Here is a 17,366-nt window from a genome sequence, read left to right on the forward strand (position 1 = left end):
GACAGCGAACGTCATCTAGCGATACTCGGGTGAGTTTTAGCAAGACCTACATCCACAACGGCAATCTGTTTCCGTTATTATCGCGAGCCATATCCATAAACCTTTCCAGTCGATTACACCTGGTTCTGTTCCGTGCTATGTCTCATTAAATATCAATAGTTATATACTATGAAATATGTTGCGATTCGCACTTGTTGTAAATCCAGTTTAATACTCCGTGTATAAAACTTAATTATGCATGTAAATTGCATTTTGTTTATATCTATATGTGAGAACACACAGTTTTTAATTTAAAGCTGAATATATTGTTTTATATAACACAAGTATTTTACGCTACAGAGATAGAAAAATGAAAATGTGTTAGATGTCTTTTATATTAAAAATAAATTCAATAAGGCGTAAATTAATGACGAAGTTACGATTCCATTGGAATTTCTTTCTCCATACGCGTCAGTACGATGTTACGGTCTGTCTCGTTGGTTAATTCCGATTTGTTTCCTGTTTTCAATGACGATCTTGTATCCAAACACACAACGTCGGTGTTCAAAGAATGTTGTTTATCTTCCAAGTCTTTGTCAATACGCGCGAGCAGAGATTTCAAACTGTTGTGGCTCGATCTGAAATGTAAAAATCTCGAGTCAAACTTGTTGTTTGTTTCATTCGAAAATTAATACAAACCAAAATGTAAATATCCAACAATCCGAAATTACATTAACAATATCGCACTATAAATACAAATATACGTACTTTACATGCTCGAGAATTTTGATTAGATCTTCCTCGGTTTGTTTAAAACTCAGTACTTCGTTCTTCAAACCTAATTCCACCTCGTCTTTACAGAGTTCCGATCCCGATCGATAAACGCGATTTTCCAACCGTGTCTCGGCGCATTTTAATACATTTATTTTACTCGCCAACATTTCTTCCAACTGATTCATTTCCTTATCGATCATCTCAATTTCTTTTTGCACCTATTTCGATTGAACAACATATAAATGAGAAAAAACTATTTTGTCGCATATTTGATGTAACGTTCGATATAAATGTTTCAATTTGTTCTTATTCCTTTCTTTTTTGATGCAATTAAAATTAATATATATAAAAATGAAAACAACCACAGAGAAACCTTAAGTTTCTGCCACTCTAACTCGTTTTTGGTTTTTTGCGTTTGATAAATTCTTTTCCTCAGGATGTAATCTGTCGCTTCTTGTTGACCTCTGATATCGTTCCACGCGCATTCCCTCATTACGCGCATGGCTTCGCGGAAGGTGTAACAGTCGTGCAATTCGTTTTCCAATAACATCTTAGTAGAGAGACATTGGTCCAACCAGATCTCGTGCGTGATTGAACTGTGTCGGAGTAAAACGAGATAAGCGCGACAAATTAACTGCAATATAAAAATTATGTATACGACATAGGACCATCGCACACAAAATCGCATAGCATAAAATTAACTTGATCAATTAGTATACACCAAAGTTTTATGTTGAGGTTTGTTAATCAATGAAACGAGATTTTACACTTTTAGATGCTCATTGGAGAGTTTTATGCTATACATATGCAGTTATGCCATTTTGTATGTGACGATCTCTTAAACGTGTTTACTTCATTTTCCCAGTTGACGATGTCGTTGGTTTGTGACTTAAATTTGCGGAAGTGTGATCCATTTCCAAATTGTCTCTATCTATTCCGATAGATTTGTTTTTATCCTCTATATCGACATTGAGTTTATATCTAATACTTTCTAAGGAATTTAGCTTTTCCCAAGCGTCGTGTACTCTGCGCAGTATATATAGATAAAGGTAAAACTTCGGAAAATGTTCTTGAAAGTATTTTTTCATTTCGTATTATCGGTTTTTGTCACCTTTGCGTAAATGTCTCCTGAATCTTTGCAATCATACAGAGTTCCTTTTTCAGTTCCACGTCAGCCTCATCGTACGTGAGCTCGGTTTTTCTACGACAATCCCTGATCGAGATGCATTTGTTGGCAATTTGTAAGGGATGGTTAATACTTTCAATGTCTTTTTCCGTGGTAGCTTTCTCGTTGTTCAGCAAGCACATTTCGTTTGACAACTTTTGTAATAAGTTTTCGAACACATCCTTCCAATTCGACAATTCTGTTACTCTGACAGAATAAAATATTTCATTTTCGATCAAATCTCATTGTCGAAGTACGTTTTTTTCAGTATTTATACAAGTAAAAACTCATTTGCGATTTAAGTAATAAATAATTTTGATTACGCAAGTGAGAAAAATCTTTAAAAAAATTCAACAAATCTTAAAATAAAATTCGATAAATATATAAATACATAATTTGCGGTTACCTGTCCGCTAATCGAGAGTTGTTTAGGTAAGTGTCCCATTTTATTTTCACATTTGCTTCAGAACGTGCGCTTCTGCTCGAATTGCGTAACTGACAGGCCTCGGATCTCCTGACATTCGCATTCTGTTGAAGCTCCCATTGTTTGGCGTACCAGTCCGGCAAACTAATATGGGATATGGGCTTCTCATAATAATTCACAAATTTAGCCATCTCGATAAAGATTTGTTTGATAAGAAAAACGTCAAACAATAAAAGCTTAATAAAAACGGAGTACAGAGAGAAAAAATGGATAAAAATGCAAACTGCAGCTCACACGCTAGTTTTGATTGCTGTGGCAACGTTGTCAAGACAACGTAACGAGATAAGCAATGAGTAAACTCGTATTGATCTTGAAATACAAATATAAATGATACAACTAAACGAAACACAAAATGGATAAAAAATAAACTGCGTCTCAGAATGCAATAAATATTTATTTATTTATTTAAAAAAATTAATTTCATATGGCAAAAGCACAAATAAATCTGGCAGAAAGTAACTAACTTACTTATCTTATAAGCACTTCCGACTGTGCAATTGTACACTCGTATCGCAACTACCAGAGTATGTACCAGTAATTGTAAATAATATGGAATAAGATGAATCAACTATATATGTATATCTGATAGAACACATTTGATTGTACAAAAAAAAAGTACGATTTCTTGAAAAACTGTTTATGTTTTCTACATAATTTTCTTGCAAAACTTTTCTAACATAATATCACTCACACGATATTTTTAATGTTTTGACAATAAAATGTATCGTAGTATCTTTACTTTCAACGCAGATATTGTTTGAACAGTGACTTTTCAGAAATGCATAATGCGTCTTAAAATCTTCGACTTTAAATTTAATATACAAGATAGTTCACACTAAAAACGTTTTTTGATCACAATCAAAGGTAAAATTTTTTGACTTTAGCCATCATTTCAGCATTCTTTTAAGGTCGGTGACGACGAAACAAAAACGTTTATGTACGTTTTGTCAACGACTAATTAATTAGCCGATTCGCGAGATGAGCAATTAGCGCCTGATTATTTGCGCATCTAGGAAGTTAAGTGCGTCACTAAACGCATCCTTACTTCTCACCATTTATTTTGTGTTTCGGCTTCGTGATTCGTCGCACTGCTTATTTAATTCACTTCGCTGTTACGCACGTTAATCTAATTCGATTAATGTGTATAAATACCGAAAACACATCCAGTCACTGTCTCCAATATGCGCATCAATATGTTCTTAAACAAGCGAGAATGAAAATTAGTGTAGTCAGAGAGAAGTATATATATCTTGCGAGCGCGCGGAAAGCGAAACGTTCGATATTTTACGACACTCGCTCTATTTGCGCGCGAGACGCAGATAATAATCGCGAAAAATACGTATCAATTCGAAAGAAGTTCTTCCCGCGTCGCGCGTTTGCTATTTTGTTTCGCGCGAACGGTCGCGAAACAAATTTCATCGTATACCAGCCGATTACGACTATCAGCAATACTAATTACATATCACTGTGATATCACATTTAGTTCGATTTTAGATTTCACATGATACGACTGATATTCGCACGCGAAATAATAATAATTGCGAGATAAATACTGGAACAGTAGGCGAACGTAGGGTCCGCTCCGCGTCCGCTATGATTCGTCCGCGAGTTTGAATGTATCTCGAGGGCGCGGTATATCGAGAATCGAAGTATCGAAGTATCGACGCGCACGGCAATGCGCGCGCACATAGCACGGACCAGAACCAAATTGATCAAGATGACGCATTTTTATTTACTGACGTTGGTTTGTGTAGTATACGATCTTACCGACTAACCGCTTGTATTTCGAACTGCCGCGTCGATAACGAAATCATAAGTCAGTTATAGCGATTTCGGTTGGTTTGCACCGAGTGCACATTTCGAGTGTCGGTGTGTTCGGCTGGTCGAATGGTACAGTTCCTTGCTGGTGCCGCGTATTCGTCTGAGCTCAGTACACCGCATAGATGCATGTTGTGTGTACACAAAGTGGCTCTCACAAATTGGTTGAAGCCAGTTGGTGTGGTCTCGTGTTCGGCTGATATAACACTACCGTGGTCGAGATATCCAGTGCAACACCACACGAGTGTACGTACTGCACACACTTGCACCAACTCTACTCACAGGTAGCACCGGTGCAGACCAGCCGAAATCGCTTAGTCAGTTAGTCTTCAAAAAGAAAAACGGAATTACTTTAATTGGCTAATTTCTCGCCATATCTCTTCTTCTGTTGTTTCATTTCTGTTATTTCGTTTTTTATTGGAACGTTCAAACTCGCTGATGTGTACTGCGTGCCAACAGCCATTAAGTCTCTTATACAATCGGTCGTTTATCGCTACATAAGTCTTATGTCGTAGCCATTGGTCATATTCAAGGCCACACGAGCCAATGAGCCGATCGCGACAGAAGACCGGTGACACCCAACAACGACATACGACTTATTGTAGAACAGACTTAAGTGTTACTGTGGCGGGAAGGCGTCCATTTCAGTATTTAATTGACGAAGTTGCGAGATAACCGGTGAGAAAAATACAGAGGAAGAGTAGGAGAGACAAGGAGGGAAAATAAAAGGAAGAGTCACAATTCCTGCTGTAAAGATTGTGATACGTGCAAGATATCTGTCAACAATATCGCGGCAATATGCGTCGACTTAGCATGAGGAACAAACGAAAGTCCGAGGCTACAAGCGAAGACGAGTCGGAAGAAAATGGCGTAAACAACGGCGGGACACCCGGCAAGAATAATAAGACATCGACCGTACGAAAAAGCGTCACAAAGCGACATTCGGCATCGCGCAGCGCAACGGATGACAACGCCGAGGCGAAGAATCCGTCGGACGAGCCGGAAAAAGAGCGCGAAAACGGCCAGAAAACGTCTCCGAGCCAGAAGTCGTCCCCCAACAAACGCAAAAAAAAGGAAGATAAGGCGGCGTCTACCTCCAGCCACGATAAATCCAGTGATGATGAAGATGAATACGAGGTGCTCATATTTGTTTATTTCTGTATCATTTGACAAACATTGGCACTTAATAGTAAATTCTCACCTTTAAGTTGTCTATGAGCGAAGTATTATCTCTGACTAAAGTTTATTTTTAGATAAATATTCACTTTAACAATATTTATCATAACAGTGATTACTGATAACTTCATTAAGCATTATGTTTATTAATTCAACTATTATTTCCACAATTCTCTATGTTTATCAATTATTAGTTGTATAAGATGAGATAAACAAGAATTGAAATTTTACTAATTTCTGTTCGGTTTTGAAACCTATTGTTCTTTTCTGCTAAGATCTGTGTTCTTAAAAAAGAATTGTCAAATTAAAACATACAACAATATAAATACTTTTTTTTTATTTGCTGAAAGTATGTATGGGTTTTTATTCAGGTTGAAAAACTCGTGAATCTTCGCACTATTAAAGGTCGTCGGCAATTTTTGGTACGTTGGAAGGGATATGGAGAATCTGCCGATACTTGGGAAAATGAGAAAGATTTGAATTGTCCCAACTTGATACAAGAATATCTAGAGGAAGAAAAAGATAAAGAATTTGAATCTCAAAACATTAGTGTACCCAAAACAAGCAAAACAAAAAAATCTAAAGGTACTCCAAAAAAGGACACAGAAGATGGTATGTTGTCTTGTTAACACAGGAAATTGTATTGTAATTCTTTCATATCTTTTGTAATATTGTAATATTGTTTATTTTGAAAAAGTCTTTTTGAATTATATTTTCAGGAGAAGAACACAAGAAAGACGAGAAAGATTCAGAGAATGCAAAAGAATTTGAAGTTGAAAAAATAATTGAGGTGCATTTTAAGAAAAATGGTACTCGTGAATTCTTAATCAGATGGAAAGGATTCAGTCCAGCTCATGACAGTTGGGAACCAGAGAGTAACTTGAATTGTCCGTATCTAATCTCAAGATTTATGGAGAAACTGGAAAAAGTAAAGACTGCTGACATGCGAGAACTTCGGACAAATCGTGTGCACACAAAACGATATACATTATCGACACATGACGCCGGAAGAAGATTGTCGAAACGTAACAGAGACAAGCAGAGGTAATTTTATTTTATTTTATTTTTTTCATGTCAGTGTGGCTTATTGTGTTGATTTATTGTATGATTCTATGACTTACATAAAAAATGTATATTCTCTTACAACTTACAGGGCTACTTATCACGAGTGCGATGAATAAAGTACCTAAGCGCTACAATATTCCCCAATTTTTATTTTACTTATTCAAAAAAAAACATATATAAAAGTATATAAATATATAGTTTGTAGTTTGAAAAAAATGGATATTTTTTTTTATGGAGGGAAGGGGGAAAGAAAGAGGGAGAAAAAAGAGAAAAACAAATATATCAAAACTTCAAATAATTTGCTACTTATGGTATTATATATATATATATATATATATAAATATATTATAAAATCCATATATATATATATATGCATAGAGCAGTCTCTATCCAAAAGTAGAGACTAGTATGTGAATAAAAACAGTAGTACACTTAAGATATGTGTATGCGTGTGTTGTATCTATATGTGAGAGATAGCTTTTTCAAAAATGTTACATACATTTGTACTGAGTTTTTCGGAATTGAATGTCGATCAAAATTTTTCTGTCTTTTATTTGTTGTCTTAAAACGAAACATCAATCAAAAAGAGCAAAATTTATTGTGATCGCAATTGATTTCGAAAAATTACGTAATAGCTACCCTGTGTGATTTCTCCTACTACAAGTGTGTTCATCTTGGGCGTGTTCACGCGTCAGTCTATCTTTGTTTTGTTTTTAAAGAGCAATAAAGACAGACTGATACCCCAAAGCAAACTCGCCCTTCTATCATATAAGAGTAATGCATCACGTGACCGTTCATTTAAATACAAATTATGTCACAATATTGTCACGTGGTCTATTCTGTTGTGGTGAAGACGTGAGTAGTAGGAAAAATTATATTCTATATAGTTGCATCACTTACTATGCATAAACTACAAATTTAATTTGAGACTTCTGGTCTTTTACACGATCGCGTTAAATTAACATCAGTGACATGAAGAGCCGTGTGAACGTTTTCGTATTACAAAATAACTACTTAAAAAAATTACTTTGATAATTTACATATTCAATCTTACAGTGATGAGCAAACCTGACAGCACTTTGAATATTTTATTAAAAATATCTATTTACAAAAAATTTCTATAGTTACATCGGCCAGTCGCGATTTGGGAATCATACAAATTGCCAAGTCGTGGTAGTTGCACGAAAAGAAAAAAAAGTCGCTCAAAGAAGCTCAAATGATTGATAATCAGGTTTGAAATTGTGTGCACGATCTGACATGTAGACTATATAGGATTATCAAGCGAAATAAAAAACTTATTTCTTGATAAGTCCACTAATTTATAGCAATCGTGTCAGTATATTTACAGTCATTTAAATTCATTATAGAGTGGAGTTTACACATTTATACTGATAATGAAGTAATTTAAATGAATATAATGATAAATTGTTAATAACTATGGATAACGCAACGTTGAAATTTTTTTCGGAAGCCTTTATCTTCCCTCTGGAACTCCCCCGTTCTCCTCATTCTTTCGTAGAAGCATGTTCAATCTGAGATTATATTCTTCTATTTTTACGCATATTTTATCTACAGACTAGAGATAAATGTAATAATATTGGAACAAATCCTCTGCAATATGTTGTGTCCTTTTTGGTTTTTTGCTTTTGCTTATACTAAAAAATTAGATCGCGATGTGTACAGAGCTGCTCATCACTATGTACTCAGTCAAAACAACTTTATATTGCACAAATTACTGCAAATTCTTACATAAAAAGAAATCTTACGTTTAGATTTATACGCACGCCTTGAAAATCTAAACAGTCAATATTTATCATATTGCAATAAAAAAAAAGAAAAAATTATATTTTTAAAAATTTGACCGAATAAAAGAATTTCTTAAGCTGTATAGAGAATATACATATATTTCGTAAGTTATTAGACCTTATAAGAAATCACTAATTTTATTACTGTGAACAAATCACTTATATGTAATAAACATTCAAGTATAAGAAGGAAAATGTAAGACAATGTATTTATTTAATCAGAATTTATTTCGTCATAATTTATACACGTTCGCTCCTCTTTACTTCCTTGACTTGTAGACCTAAAAAAATATATATACAAAATCCATTAAGAACTTTCAAGACATTTTATATACATATATCACACCTTGTGTGCATGTATATGTGTAGGTCAACTATGTATGTAAAAAAAAAAAAATACATAACCAAGTTACAATCTTAGTTTATATTATAGGATTTGATCAACACTTTTGACATTATTATATACCTGGTGGAAGAGATTGCTTGAGCTTCTCAGCTTTCTCTTTGTCTGTAATCACAAGAGTGTATAAAAATCTCGAGCAACGAACTTTGAACTTTACATTGTCCGCATTCTTCTTAATTTTTACAGCTAAAAAAGAAAACAGAAAAGTAACCACATGAAACACGAGGTGTACACAAGATACTATATAGAAAATTGAATCTTGAAATCTGTGTTAAACAACTTACACTTTGCATCTTTCCTTCTGGCTTTGAGGAGAAAATCCTTGATCTCCTTAATTTCGCGTGGCTGAAAATACAAGCAAATATTCACTCTTATAAAAATGCAACTATGAAATTTGAGCTCAGGATTATGTATACAGCACACAAATCTCCTGATAAACTTATTTCAAGCACAAATGACACACTCTTATATATTCAAAAGATGTAATGGGATCAAAGATGTTTTTCGGGTTTGAACATCGGGCTGCTCTTGAAACCCTGATGAAGCGAGCTGAAATTTTCACAAAACGTCGGTATATAAAAATGACACTAACGCGGTTCAAACCCGAAAAACATCTTTGAATGTTAATGTAATACACTGCGAAAGCATCAAATATCACATGTAATGGGATCACACATTTAAAACAAATTAAAAAAATAAAATAATAAAAAAAATAATAATAAACACTTATTTACTCACCATGTTGCAATATTACTATCTGGTATCTGGTATTAACCTAAAACCTAAAACACAACAAAATTTTAATGAGACCTTTGGAGAAACGCAATACAAATTTGATTGTACAGAATAGCGAGCTCTTTGAAGAAAACTCGTGAAGCTTTGAAGAAACAATAAACAATGATAAAACAACGAAATTGATTGAAAAATATTGAATAATCATCACACTTACCTGGAGCACGTTTTCCACGCTTTCCGGAAAGAGATAGAAGCGACCGGAAACTACGTTAATCGTGACAAAAACTATGTATACGCGGAATCATAATCGATTCTGACTAGTTGAGGTTCAAATCAGCAACCAAAAGTTCAGGTTTAACGATAAAAATCTAAAAAGAAAAACATAATTGTAAAAAAAAAAAAAAACAAAAAACAAAACAATTTTGATAGAAATTACGAGGATAACGACGGAAATGTTGAGACGATTAAGCATTTTATTTAAATTAATACAAGTTTGACGTACAAGTGTCGATAAGTTAGGATCCTGCTTTGAAATAAAATCTTTTACAATTCAAAACGTTTATACGCGTTTTTTTTCCACACTGAAGTACAATATTTTCATATAAATACTAATTTTGTAGATAATAAATTAGGACAAACAAGTTAAAACTCAAAATTCGGTTTTTTTCGCGTCGCGACGTGTAGTTTCGAGAAGAACTGAACAGAATTTTTTTTTAGCGGCTCCGTTCATCCGCCCATACGTCAATCTGCGGTAGTTTCGAGAAGTTGCGGGAACAAAGTTTTGCCAACTGTACATACATTTTAAAGTTTGAAAGAAGAGACAAACTTATGTTCGAACGTTAGAAGAAAAAAAAAACAAAGAAAGAACATCCACGCACTGTGGAAAGTGCGTGTAACAAGTTTGCGGATAAGCAACATATTCCGAACTCGCTGACGTTAGTGAAAATATATACAGTTTACGTTACATGTGTTATAAGGATCATCGTCATTCCGGCATTGAATATCAGAACGCGATTATTGCGATATAATAATAACGCGGCACTGTTGCGATTCGTCAGAGTCGAATCGTTTCCCGTTCAGATAAATTCGAATCGTGCAAGTTGTGCTTTTTTATCGCGTCGTATCGGATTTGTACAATCGTGAGAGGAAAAATTGGCAGTCATCTCGTCGCATTGTCATCGTGTCGCGCGTTCACGGTCGCGAGGTATCGCGTGCTCGCGGTGCGTATTCGCGTTAATTAGTCCGACCGATTCGAGTTCAGTCGATTGAAAACGACCAAGCTGCGTGCAACGCTGGGTACGCGAGATCGGTGCGCAAGAAAGATTTTATTCGGCGCGTATTTGTTTCGTTAACGGGCTTTTTTCGCATCGACATCGTCGAGAGTTGAATTGGTTCGCGAAAACGTCGATGACAAACGAGAAAACGCGTCATGGAGAGTGAACCGCAACACGGCAACGAGGCGAAACCGAAAGATAGGTTAGTCGTACTTTTGGATCAGATTGAGATGCATGTCGAGCAGCTGCGAAAGGATGCCTCTAGACTCGAAGAGGAAAAGGATTCTTTGTTGACGACCTTAGACACTCTCAGAAATAACGATATGCTGCACGCCCTCGAAGAACGTGAGTGGACACGTTAAAATGTTTTTTTTCTGCGCTATTTTTTCAATATGAAATATAATTTAATTTTGAAACACAAGAATTTCTTGATACAAATGACTTTTTTAATGTACATTATATCTTAATAATTGTTTATCACTTTGTATAGCTGACAGAGATGACATTTTGAGGTATGCCGAGAGACTATCCATGCGATGTTCCACTGTGGATGTTCTGGTCACAGTGCAACGTGATCATATTCAGGAAGAAGCTTTACATCAGGTATGTGAAAATTTGCGAATACATTGTAGGAACTGCGCGACTAATTATGTTATACATGTTAAATAATTAAAAAAACGGTTTTTTAACTTAAAACAAAAAAATTTTAATTTTTCATTGGTATATATATATATTGCTTTGTTTTGTCAAGGTCAATGGCTTGATCGACAGTCTGGTTGTGGGTTTGCGCCAAGATCCGAGTGGCACTCGACAGAGATGCGCCGAGTTTATGAACGCGTGCTCATCTCATGGAATGGGACATTCCGACAAAATCTTTGAAACTGCTATTCTCGGATGCACACTGGACGATCAGAAGCGAGTCAAGAAGAGATTACAGGGACTGTTAGATTACATCGATAAGATGCATATTTTGGAGATGGCACAGTGAAGACATCCATGAGATCGCTGAATAAACGATTCTTAGTTGTTTGTGCTTCGTCTTTTCCGATTTTAAGATGTCAAAGTTCATCGATATTCCTATTCTGTTTTTGTAACGGATATATAGGCGGAACAAGCAAAAAAAAAAAAAAAACAGACAAAAATCACATTCTTTGCGCGCTAAGTTTCCATATTAAGTTTCCACTTTCTATTTTAGAGTAAACTACTTCTTAGATAATAGGCCAATTAGAGATGTAGCGTGCAAACAAAACGCGGCGCCGCCTACTGACAATTCCTTACTCGATATCTAAATTTTTTGTCCTACAATGTGTAATATATCAGCACTTTAGATAAAACTTTATGTTACTGAACAGATGCGGCTTGATGTACGTACGTGCGTGCGTGTGTGTATATGGGTGTGTGATCAATCCAGGATTAATACCGATTTTCAGATCTAAAAAAAAAAAAATTATATGCATTTTGAAATAAAGACGACTTTCTAGAGGAAATGCAGAATTTTTGGCAAGTCACGAACAACATCGAAGTAAAAATTTTTCTGTTTGTGTGATTTATATCTGATTTTTAATCATAAAATCAAGAATAAAAGTCTTGATGGATGATTCGAAGTACGTGTTGTCTTTCTTTTGTTCTGTCTACGTTCGAGTACACGTTTGAGAGAGATCGTCTGTTGAGATTTGACTCAAAACCCGTATTACTCTACTTTCTAGTACAAATGTACAAAAAAACTTTTATTGTGTTTCTACAGTATATAAAAGAATGAACACAAGAACAATGTAACATATACAATAGATTTAAACAATTATTGTTTACCCCTAGGAGATTTGTAGCTCGCACCGACGTTTAGAAACGCATTTTTATTTTGGTATTTGTAATTTATCAAGTTTTTGTCGGAGCTGAGTTGTTGGATTATACATATATATATATATATATATCTCATTGCAATCTTGAGATAAACTTAAATTTCCCTGTGATTGAACTCTGTAAATACCTTACATTGTTGTTATTATTATCCTTATCGTCACTATAAATCCTACGTTAATATTAACATTGGTTTTAATCCTATCAAGTCCGTAATCGACAAATACGACGTGATTTAAGGAAAGGTGGTGATTGGAGAGAATGCGGCGAGCGTTTATTCGCCAATTGAGCGTCGTACTTATCGTTGTTAGTTTTTCATTCGTAATAAAGTTGGCAATACGCACACACAGTCAGTAACTGACGTTTTTAATCTCTTTCAAAAATCCTTACAATCTACATTATTTGGTTAACGTTATGAGCATTATTACCTTTTTCTTCATTGGTTATTAATATAAATTTCTAAAATGTTATACGTATATTATGTGTTGCGTGTTATATCATTATCGCATATATATATATATATAGTCTGTTAGAAATTTTGACGAGCTTACACTACCGAACATTGTAAATTTATATATCGTTCTTCACACATATACATAATAAACTGTGTATATTTACAAAGCACCTCGTGTGATTCTCAACGCTCTCGCGCGATATGTCGATTGTCGATATGTAACGTTTGTCGGTTCGCGCGCACACACTGTAACGATATTAGGAACACGCCTACAACAGTCTGCAGGCATTTTTCACAAAATTACGTTTCTTGTGATTCTTCGTTTTGCCGCCCGGTCGAAGGATTATCGTTCCGTTACCGGCGTTACGGCCGCACATCGATCCGTCCGGATTGAACGCACCTGCGAACGTAGAAAAACGATGCATCGTCAGAAGATCCAATAAGTCCTTTGTAGCGCGAATGTATTATTATTAACTGCGTTCGATATTGCAAATCGAAGACACATCGAAGGTGTAAAATCGACGAATGCAAATAATCGACCACTTGCATTACACAAATTTTTCCGGAGATAAAAGAGCATTCTGATTTGCAATGCCGAACGCAGTGTGTATGTTAAGATCATAATTCCGATCGTACTGATGACGGAGGGAGATCTGGGTTCCGCGGAATACAATCTCAGGTCGTCCTGATAGTCGTCGTCGGAGCGCCGCATCTCGTGCAGGCATCGCGACGCCAAGTGCCGGAAAACGCTCATCACGCCGATGTCCTCCTTCACGGATGTCCGCAAAAGCTTGCAGTCCAAGGCGCGGCCGAGCCTCTCGGCTTCATCTCTGCACGATATGAAGAGTCAAATCAAAGATCCGAATCCGAATTTATATTGTGAATGACGTTATAACTTACGGATCGATCACGCACTGATCGACGAGGTCGATCTTGTTTTGCACCAGGACCGTGGGAATTTCTCCGCATTCGTTCTCCACCTGCGAAAAGAAAAGCAGAATGATACAAATGATGATAAACAAAAATCGCTTGTCTTTTAAGGACAGATAATTGCTTTTCTCAATCAATAGCGAATAATAAAAATTTGTCGAGACTTGGATACCTTGAGCTTCCACGAGGGAATAGCGTCGAAGGAGTCTCTGTCGGTGGCGGAATAAGCGAGGACACAGGCATGAGCGCCGCGATAATAAGCCGCGGTGATCGCATCGAATTCTTCCTGTCCCGCGGTATCCCACAACATGAGTCTTACATCCTCGCCGTCGACTCTGTCAAGACAACAAGAAAGAGACACAACGGGAATGAATATAAAACTTATATTTGCAAATAAATATATTTGTGTGTGGTTCTCTTGTATAAATTTGTACTCATATAAATATATATGTTTAATATAAGTTTTATATTTTTTAAAAAACTTTTGAGAAAGTTTATATATCGAGAATTGGGCGATTTTCGCGAAGAGCAAGATGTTGAAAAAAATAAACAACAGATTATTTAGCGAAAAGCAAAATTGTCTCTTGTGCATTGGCCGACATTATACCGGTCATCTTAGAGAAGATACGAGAAATATCCCACGGTGGCTGGCGCGATTAAAATTGTGTTCTCAGACGCGTTATACTCTCTCGAACCCCGTGTACGACGTACGGACGTAACGTTACGACGCCAGCTGTGAATAATCAGATTGATATTTTGACAGGAGAACGAACTTACATAATTAATTCGTTCTGATACTCGCAACATCCGCGAAATATCCGATCCTCTTTTAAGTCTCGAATATATTTCTCATTCCTTATCTTCTTTTTGTATTTCTGTTTCTCAAAGATTCGCTGGAACGGTCGCTTTTATATCGAAAGCCCCCGAAGTTTAAAACGGGGCGAAGTTTCAATAAAAAGCGTTCGTCTGTGAAAACTCACTCGGCGAGCAATTACTTACTCGATCTCACGCTCCAGGAAGTCCACGCCGATCGTTTTCTTGTAGTCCCTCGTATATGTACCTTTGCAGAACCTTTGAATCATCGACGATTTCCCCACGGCACCATTGCCTACTATCACCACCTGAAAGAATAACGAGTGAACCACCTTTGTGGAAAAACATCGACGAAAATGTGTCGTCGTTAAGCACGTGTCGAGAGAAATAATTTTTATTAATTGTTAAATATTTTTCATCTCAACAATAGAAAAAACAGAACAGAAAGCAAAAATAATGAGATATAATATTTTCTCATTCTCAATTTTAATTATTTTTTATAACGTACTCTTGCATACCGACAATATTAAGCGAATCAATCAAGAATCGCGCGGAATATTAGGTACGTCTGTCCCAAATATTTTTACCAAATATCATCGGCACCGTGTCGCGTGAAACACAGCAGGAAGTGGGTTAAATCGATAAAAGTCGTAAAAAAAACTCGGACGATCTCACCAAAAAAAAGTTGATCTCGTCTCCGTTTGAGAACAACATACGGGATTTAAAACTTAAAGTAAAGCAAATATTGTTCAGAGAATATCTCGCGTCAAAACATAATAAATAAATAAAAAAACGCACAAGGTATTGCCGTATGTATGTATAATAATCTTCGCTAACATACGTGCGCGCGGTGAAAATACGAGTAGATACCGTTACCGGCAAATCGGTAGATAAGCGGAGCTCACTGGAGCATCACCGAGTATGCGAGAGAGATTCAACGCCAATGGTTTTCTCTTTATTTTTCTCAAATTAAATAAACCTCACATATAACGCGGTGCGTCCCGCGATCGTCGGCATGCGCGCAGCTACGCAGGTGAACGCAGTCGATTTGCGTTGAATTCAAGCGAAGCTCGAGTGTTTTTCGAAAGGAAGAATCGGAATGCGGCAATTTGCGTTTCTCCGCGCGAGGATCATCGCGCCGGGGTTTTGTAACTCGCGTGTTTTAATCGCGAAATTCATCGCGAGACGATCCTCCGCGCGTCGGAGAGTCGCGTTCGGAAAAATCCAAGAATATACGCGCAAAAGATGATCTCGTTACGACGTAGAAAGTAGTCTTTTATTTTTGTTTATCATCTCCCGAAAGAATTATTTGAGCGGATAATTGCAACATAATTGCAATTTATAATATAATTTATTATATATAATTGCAATTTAACGTCGACATTAGCGACAATTAGAAAGTGTTTTGACACAACAAACGCGAGAACACACGCACACACACGCAAAATGTGCGGCGAGGTGTGGTCGATCGCGTGTGTGAGCCGCTTTCCTTTGCCATCCGAGTAAATTCGCGCAACAGGTGACACACGAACTTTACACGAACTTTGTCTCCTTTCCGGCACAATTTATATAAAAATGTTCTCTCTGCACGTGGAAACAAAGTGCGCTCGTGTGTGCGAAGCCTGAAACGTAGAAAAGAACAAAGAGACAAATAAAAAAAAAAAAAAATAAAAAAAAAAAATTATAAAAGAAAAAAACATCACGATAAAAAAAACTGAAAGGAACGAAGTTGTCGCGAGATTACCTTGAGTGATATCTCGAGCTCTTCCTCCCGCATTCTGTAAGGGCGATTAGCATAATGTTCCACAGCGTGAATCCATGATGATCCGTCGATCGATCGGCCTTGCGTGTAGATCGCTGTTTGCGTCGTACGCAAAAATTCCACTTTTTATTATTATTCGAAAGCTATATAATCAAGATAGATTGAGAGAAAGAGAAGGAAAAAAGAGAGAGAGAGAGAGAGAAAGAGAGAGACAGACAGAGAACGCGCGAAGGATCTATCCTATTTTCTCTCCTTTCGTCTTTCTCACCTCTTCTCCCTTCTGGGTATTCTCGAGTCGATGACTTTGCGCCTCGACCGAGTCATTATTCAGAACTCCGACACGCGGCGTCGCGCCGTGTTTCTGCTCGTTACAACTCGCGCGAAATATCGCTCTCTCGCGCGTGAGATAGGCAAAATCCAAGTTCTTCTCGCGCTGAGATAAAAACGGAGGAAACTCACTCGCGGCGCGTTACAACGAGACAGGCTCTCTTCTCTCACGACGACGGAACTGACAGCACGGCGGAACGGAAAGCACGCATGCACGCACGCACGCAAGCATGCACGCACGCAGAGGCATGGCACGCCACGCACGCACGAATGCGCGCCGCTGACCACCACTGGCCGACTGACGTTGTACACCTGTGCGCAGCGCGCAAGACACCTGTCGCCAAGCGGCGCCCGTTTGCTCTGGTGATTTTGCATCTAGTGAATCGCCGTGTGTGCGATACACACTGAGAACACGGCTCTTCGCCTCTTCTTCAGCTCTCTTCTCGTTTCACGTACTCTTCCTTTTGATGCGCCTCTTTCGAACAGTATTTTCTCAACGTGTTTGTTGATACATATGTGAAATGTGTGTGCAATATATAGCATAT

General features: G+C 36.9%; 5 protein-coding genes across 7 annotated transcripts; 2 read left to right on the forward strand and 3 right to left on the reverse strand.

Moving 5' to 3' along the window:
- Positions 1–36: 36 nt before the first annotated feature.
- LOC109856239 (tektin-B1) lies at positions 37–2,657 on the reverse strand. Its single transcript, XM_020431285.1, has 6 exons — positions 2,325–2,657; positions 1,865–2,125; positions 1,606–1,779; positions 1,127–1,349; positions 748–971; positions 37–617 (listed from the first exon to the last, which is right to left on the reverse strand). The coding sequence occupies exons 1-6, from the start codon at positions 2,531–2,533 to the stop codon at positions 416–418; spliced, it is 1,293 nt and encodes a 430-aa protein (XP_020286874.1). The 5' UTR covers positions 2,534–2,657; the 3' UTR covers positions 37–415.
- Positions 2,658–4,268: 1,611 nt separating this feature from the next.
- Positions 4,269–8,934, forward strand: LOC109856240 (chromobox protein homolog 5-like). Of its 3 annotated transcripts, none has more exons than XM_020431288.1 (4): positions 4,269–5,357; positions 5,768–6,008; positions 6,116–6,440; positions 8,856–8,934. In XM_020431288.1, the coding sequence occupies exons 1-4, from the start codon at positions 5,019–5,021 to the stop codon at positions 8,857–8,859; spliced, it is 909 nt and encodes a 302-aa protein (XP_020286877.1). In that variant the 5' UTR covers positions 4,269–5,018; the 3' UTR covers positions 8,860–8,934. The 3 variants fall into 3 exon arrangements, with proteins under 3 accessions (XP_020286877.1, XP_020286876.1, XP_020286875.1); XM_020431286.1 differs by lacking the exon at positions 8,856–8,934 and adding an exon at positions 6,550–6,679 and having other exon boundaries at positions 4,271–5,357; XM_020431287.1 differs by lacking the exon at positions 8,856–8,934 and having other exon boundaries at positions 4,270–5,357; positions 6,116–6,679.
- On the reverse strand, positions 8,348–9,684 carry LOC109856244 (60S ribosomal protein L38). Its single transcript, XM_020431292.1, has 5 exons — positions 9,619–9,684; positions 9,408–9,451; positions 8,954–9,014; positions 8,733–8,855; positions 8,348–8,547 (listed from the first exon to the last, which is right to left on the reverse strand). The coding sequence occupies exons 2-5, from the start codon at positions 9,408–9,410 to the stop codon at positions 8,507–8,509; spliced, it is 228 nt and encodes a 75-aa protein (XP_020286881.1). The 5' UTR covers positions 9,411–9,451; positions 9,619–9,684; the 3' UTR covers positions 8,348–8,506.
- A 446-nt stretch (positions 9,685–10,130) lies between these two features.
- On the forward strand, positions 10,131–11,810 carry LOC109856243 (BAG family molecular chaperone regulator 2). The gene is made up of 3 exons (XM_020431290.1): positions 10,131–11,023; positions 11,169–11,281; positions 11,430–11,810. The coding sequence occupies exons 1-3, from the start codon at positions 10,834–10,836 to the stop codon at positions 11,664–11,666; spliced, it is 540 nt and encodes a 179-aa protein (XP_020286879.1). The 5' UTR covers positions 10,131–10,833; the 3' UTR covers positions 11,667–11,810.
- Positions 11,811–12,204: 394 nt separating this feature from the next.
- Positions 12,205–17,072, reverse strand: LOC109856242 (ras-related protein Rab-23). The gene is made up of 7 exons (XM_020431289.1): positions 16,763–17,072; positions 16,477–16,589; positions 14,919–15,040; positions 14,092–14,254; positions 13,890–13,969; positions 13,626–13,819; positions 12,205–13,389 (listed from the first exon to the last, which is right to left on the reverse strand). Exons 2-7 carry the CDS (start codon positions 16,507–16,509, stop codon positions 13,259–13,261), a joined length of 723 nt encoding a protein of 240 aa, XP_020286878.1. The 5' UTR covers positions 16,510–16,589; positions 16,763–17,072; the 3' UTR covers positions 12,205–13,258.
- Between the last annotated feature and the right edge of the window lie 294 nt (positions 17,073–17,366).

This window comes from Pseudomyrmex gracilis, unplaced genomic scaffold (genome assembly GCF_002006095.1).
Source record: "Pseudomyrmex gracilis isolate BER0280 unplaced genomic scaffold, ASM200609v1 scaffold_112, whole genome shotgun sequence".
Taxonomy (NCBI): Eukaryota; Metazoa; Arthropoda; class Insecta; order Hymenoptera; family Formicidae; genus Pseudomyrmex; species Pseudomyrmex gracilis.

Excerpts from the sequence above, each read along its gene's own strand:
- LOC109856239 (XM_020431285.1), bottom strand. The coding sequence starts at position 2,533 with ATGGCTAAATTTGTGAATTATTATGAGAAGCCCATATCCCATATTAGT. Across the intron at positions 1,780-1,864 it reads CAGGAGACATTTACGCAAAG|AGTACACGACGCTTGGGAAA; the intron begins GTGACAAAAACC and ends TATACTGCGCAG. Across the intron at positions 972-1,126 it reads TAGAGTGGCAGAAACTTAAG|GTGCAAAAAGAAATTGAGAT; the intron begins GTTTCTCTGTGG and ends CAATCGAAATAG.
- LOC109856240 (XM_020431286.1), top strand. The coding sequence starts at position 5,019 with ATGCGTCGACTTAGCATGAGGAACAAACGAAAGTCCGAGGCTACAAGC. Across the intron at positions 5,358-5,767 it reads ATGATGAAGATGAATACGAG|GTTGAAAAACTCGTGAATCT; the intron begins GTGCTCATATTT and ends GTTTTTATTCAG. Across the intron at positions 6,441-6,549 it reads CGTAACAGAGACAAGCAGAG|GGCTACTTATCACGAGTGCG; the intron begins GTAATTTTATTT and ends TACAACTTACAG.
- LOC109856244 (XM_020431292.1), bottom strand. Across the intron at positions 8,856-8,953 it reads CAGAAGGAAAGATGCAAAGT|CTGTAAAAATTAAGAAGAAT; the intron begins GTAAGTTGTTTA and ends TTTCTTTTTTAG. Across the intron at positions 8,548-8,732 it reads CAAGCAATCTCTTCCACCAG|GTCTACAAGTCAAGGAAGTA; the intron begins GTATATAATAAT and ends ATATTTTTTTAG.
- LOC109856243 (XM_020431290.1), top strand. The coding sequence starts at position 10,834 with ATGGAGAGTGAACCGCAACACGGCAACGAGGCGAAACCGAAAGATAGG. Across the intron at positions 11,024-11,168 it reads GCTGCACGCCCTCGAAGAAC|CTGACAGAGATGACATTTTG; the intron begins GTGAGTGGACAC and ends CACTTTGTATAG. Across the intron at positions 11,282-11,429 it reads AGGAAGAAGCTTTACATCAG|GTCAATGGCTTGATCGACAG; the intron begins GTATGTGAAAAT and ends TGTTTTGTCAAG.
- LOC109856242 (XM_020431289.1), bottom strand. The coding sequence starts at position 16,509 with ATGCGGGAGGAAGAGCTCGAGATATCACTCAAG. Across the intron at positions 14,255-14,918 it reads TTCCTGGAGCGTGAGATCGA|AGTCGACGGCGAGGATGTAA; the intron begins GTAAGTAATTGC and ends TTGTCTTGACAG. Across the intron at positions 13,820-13,889 it reads GATCAGTGCGTGATCGATCC|AGATGAAGCCGAGAGGCTCG; the intron begins GTAAGTTATAAC and ends CATATCGTGCAG.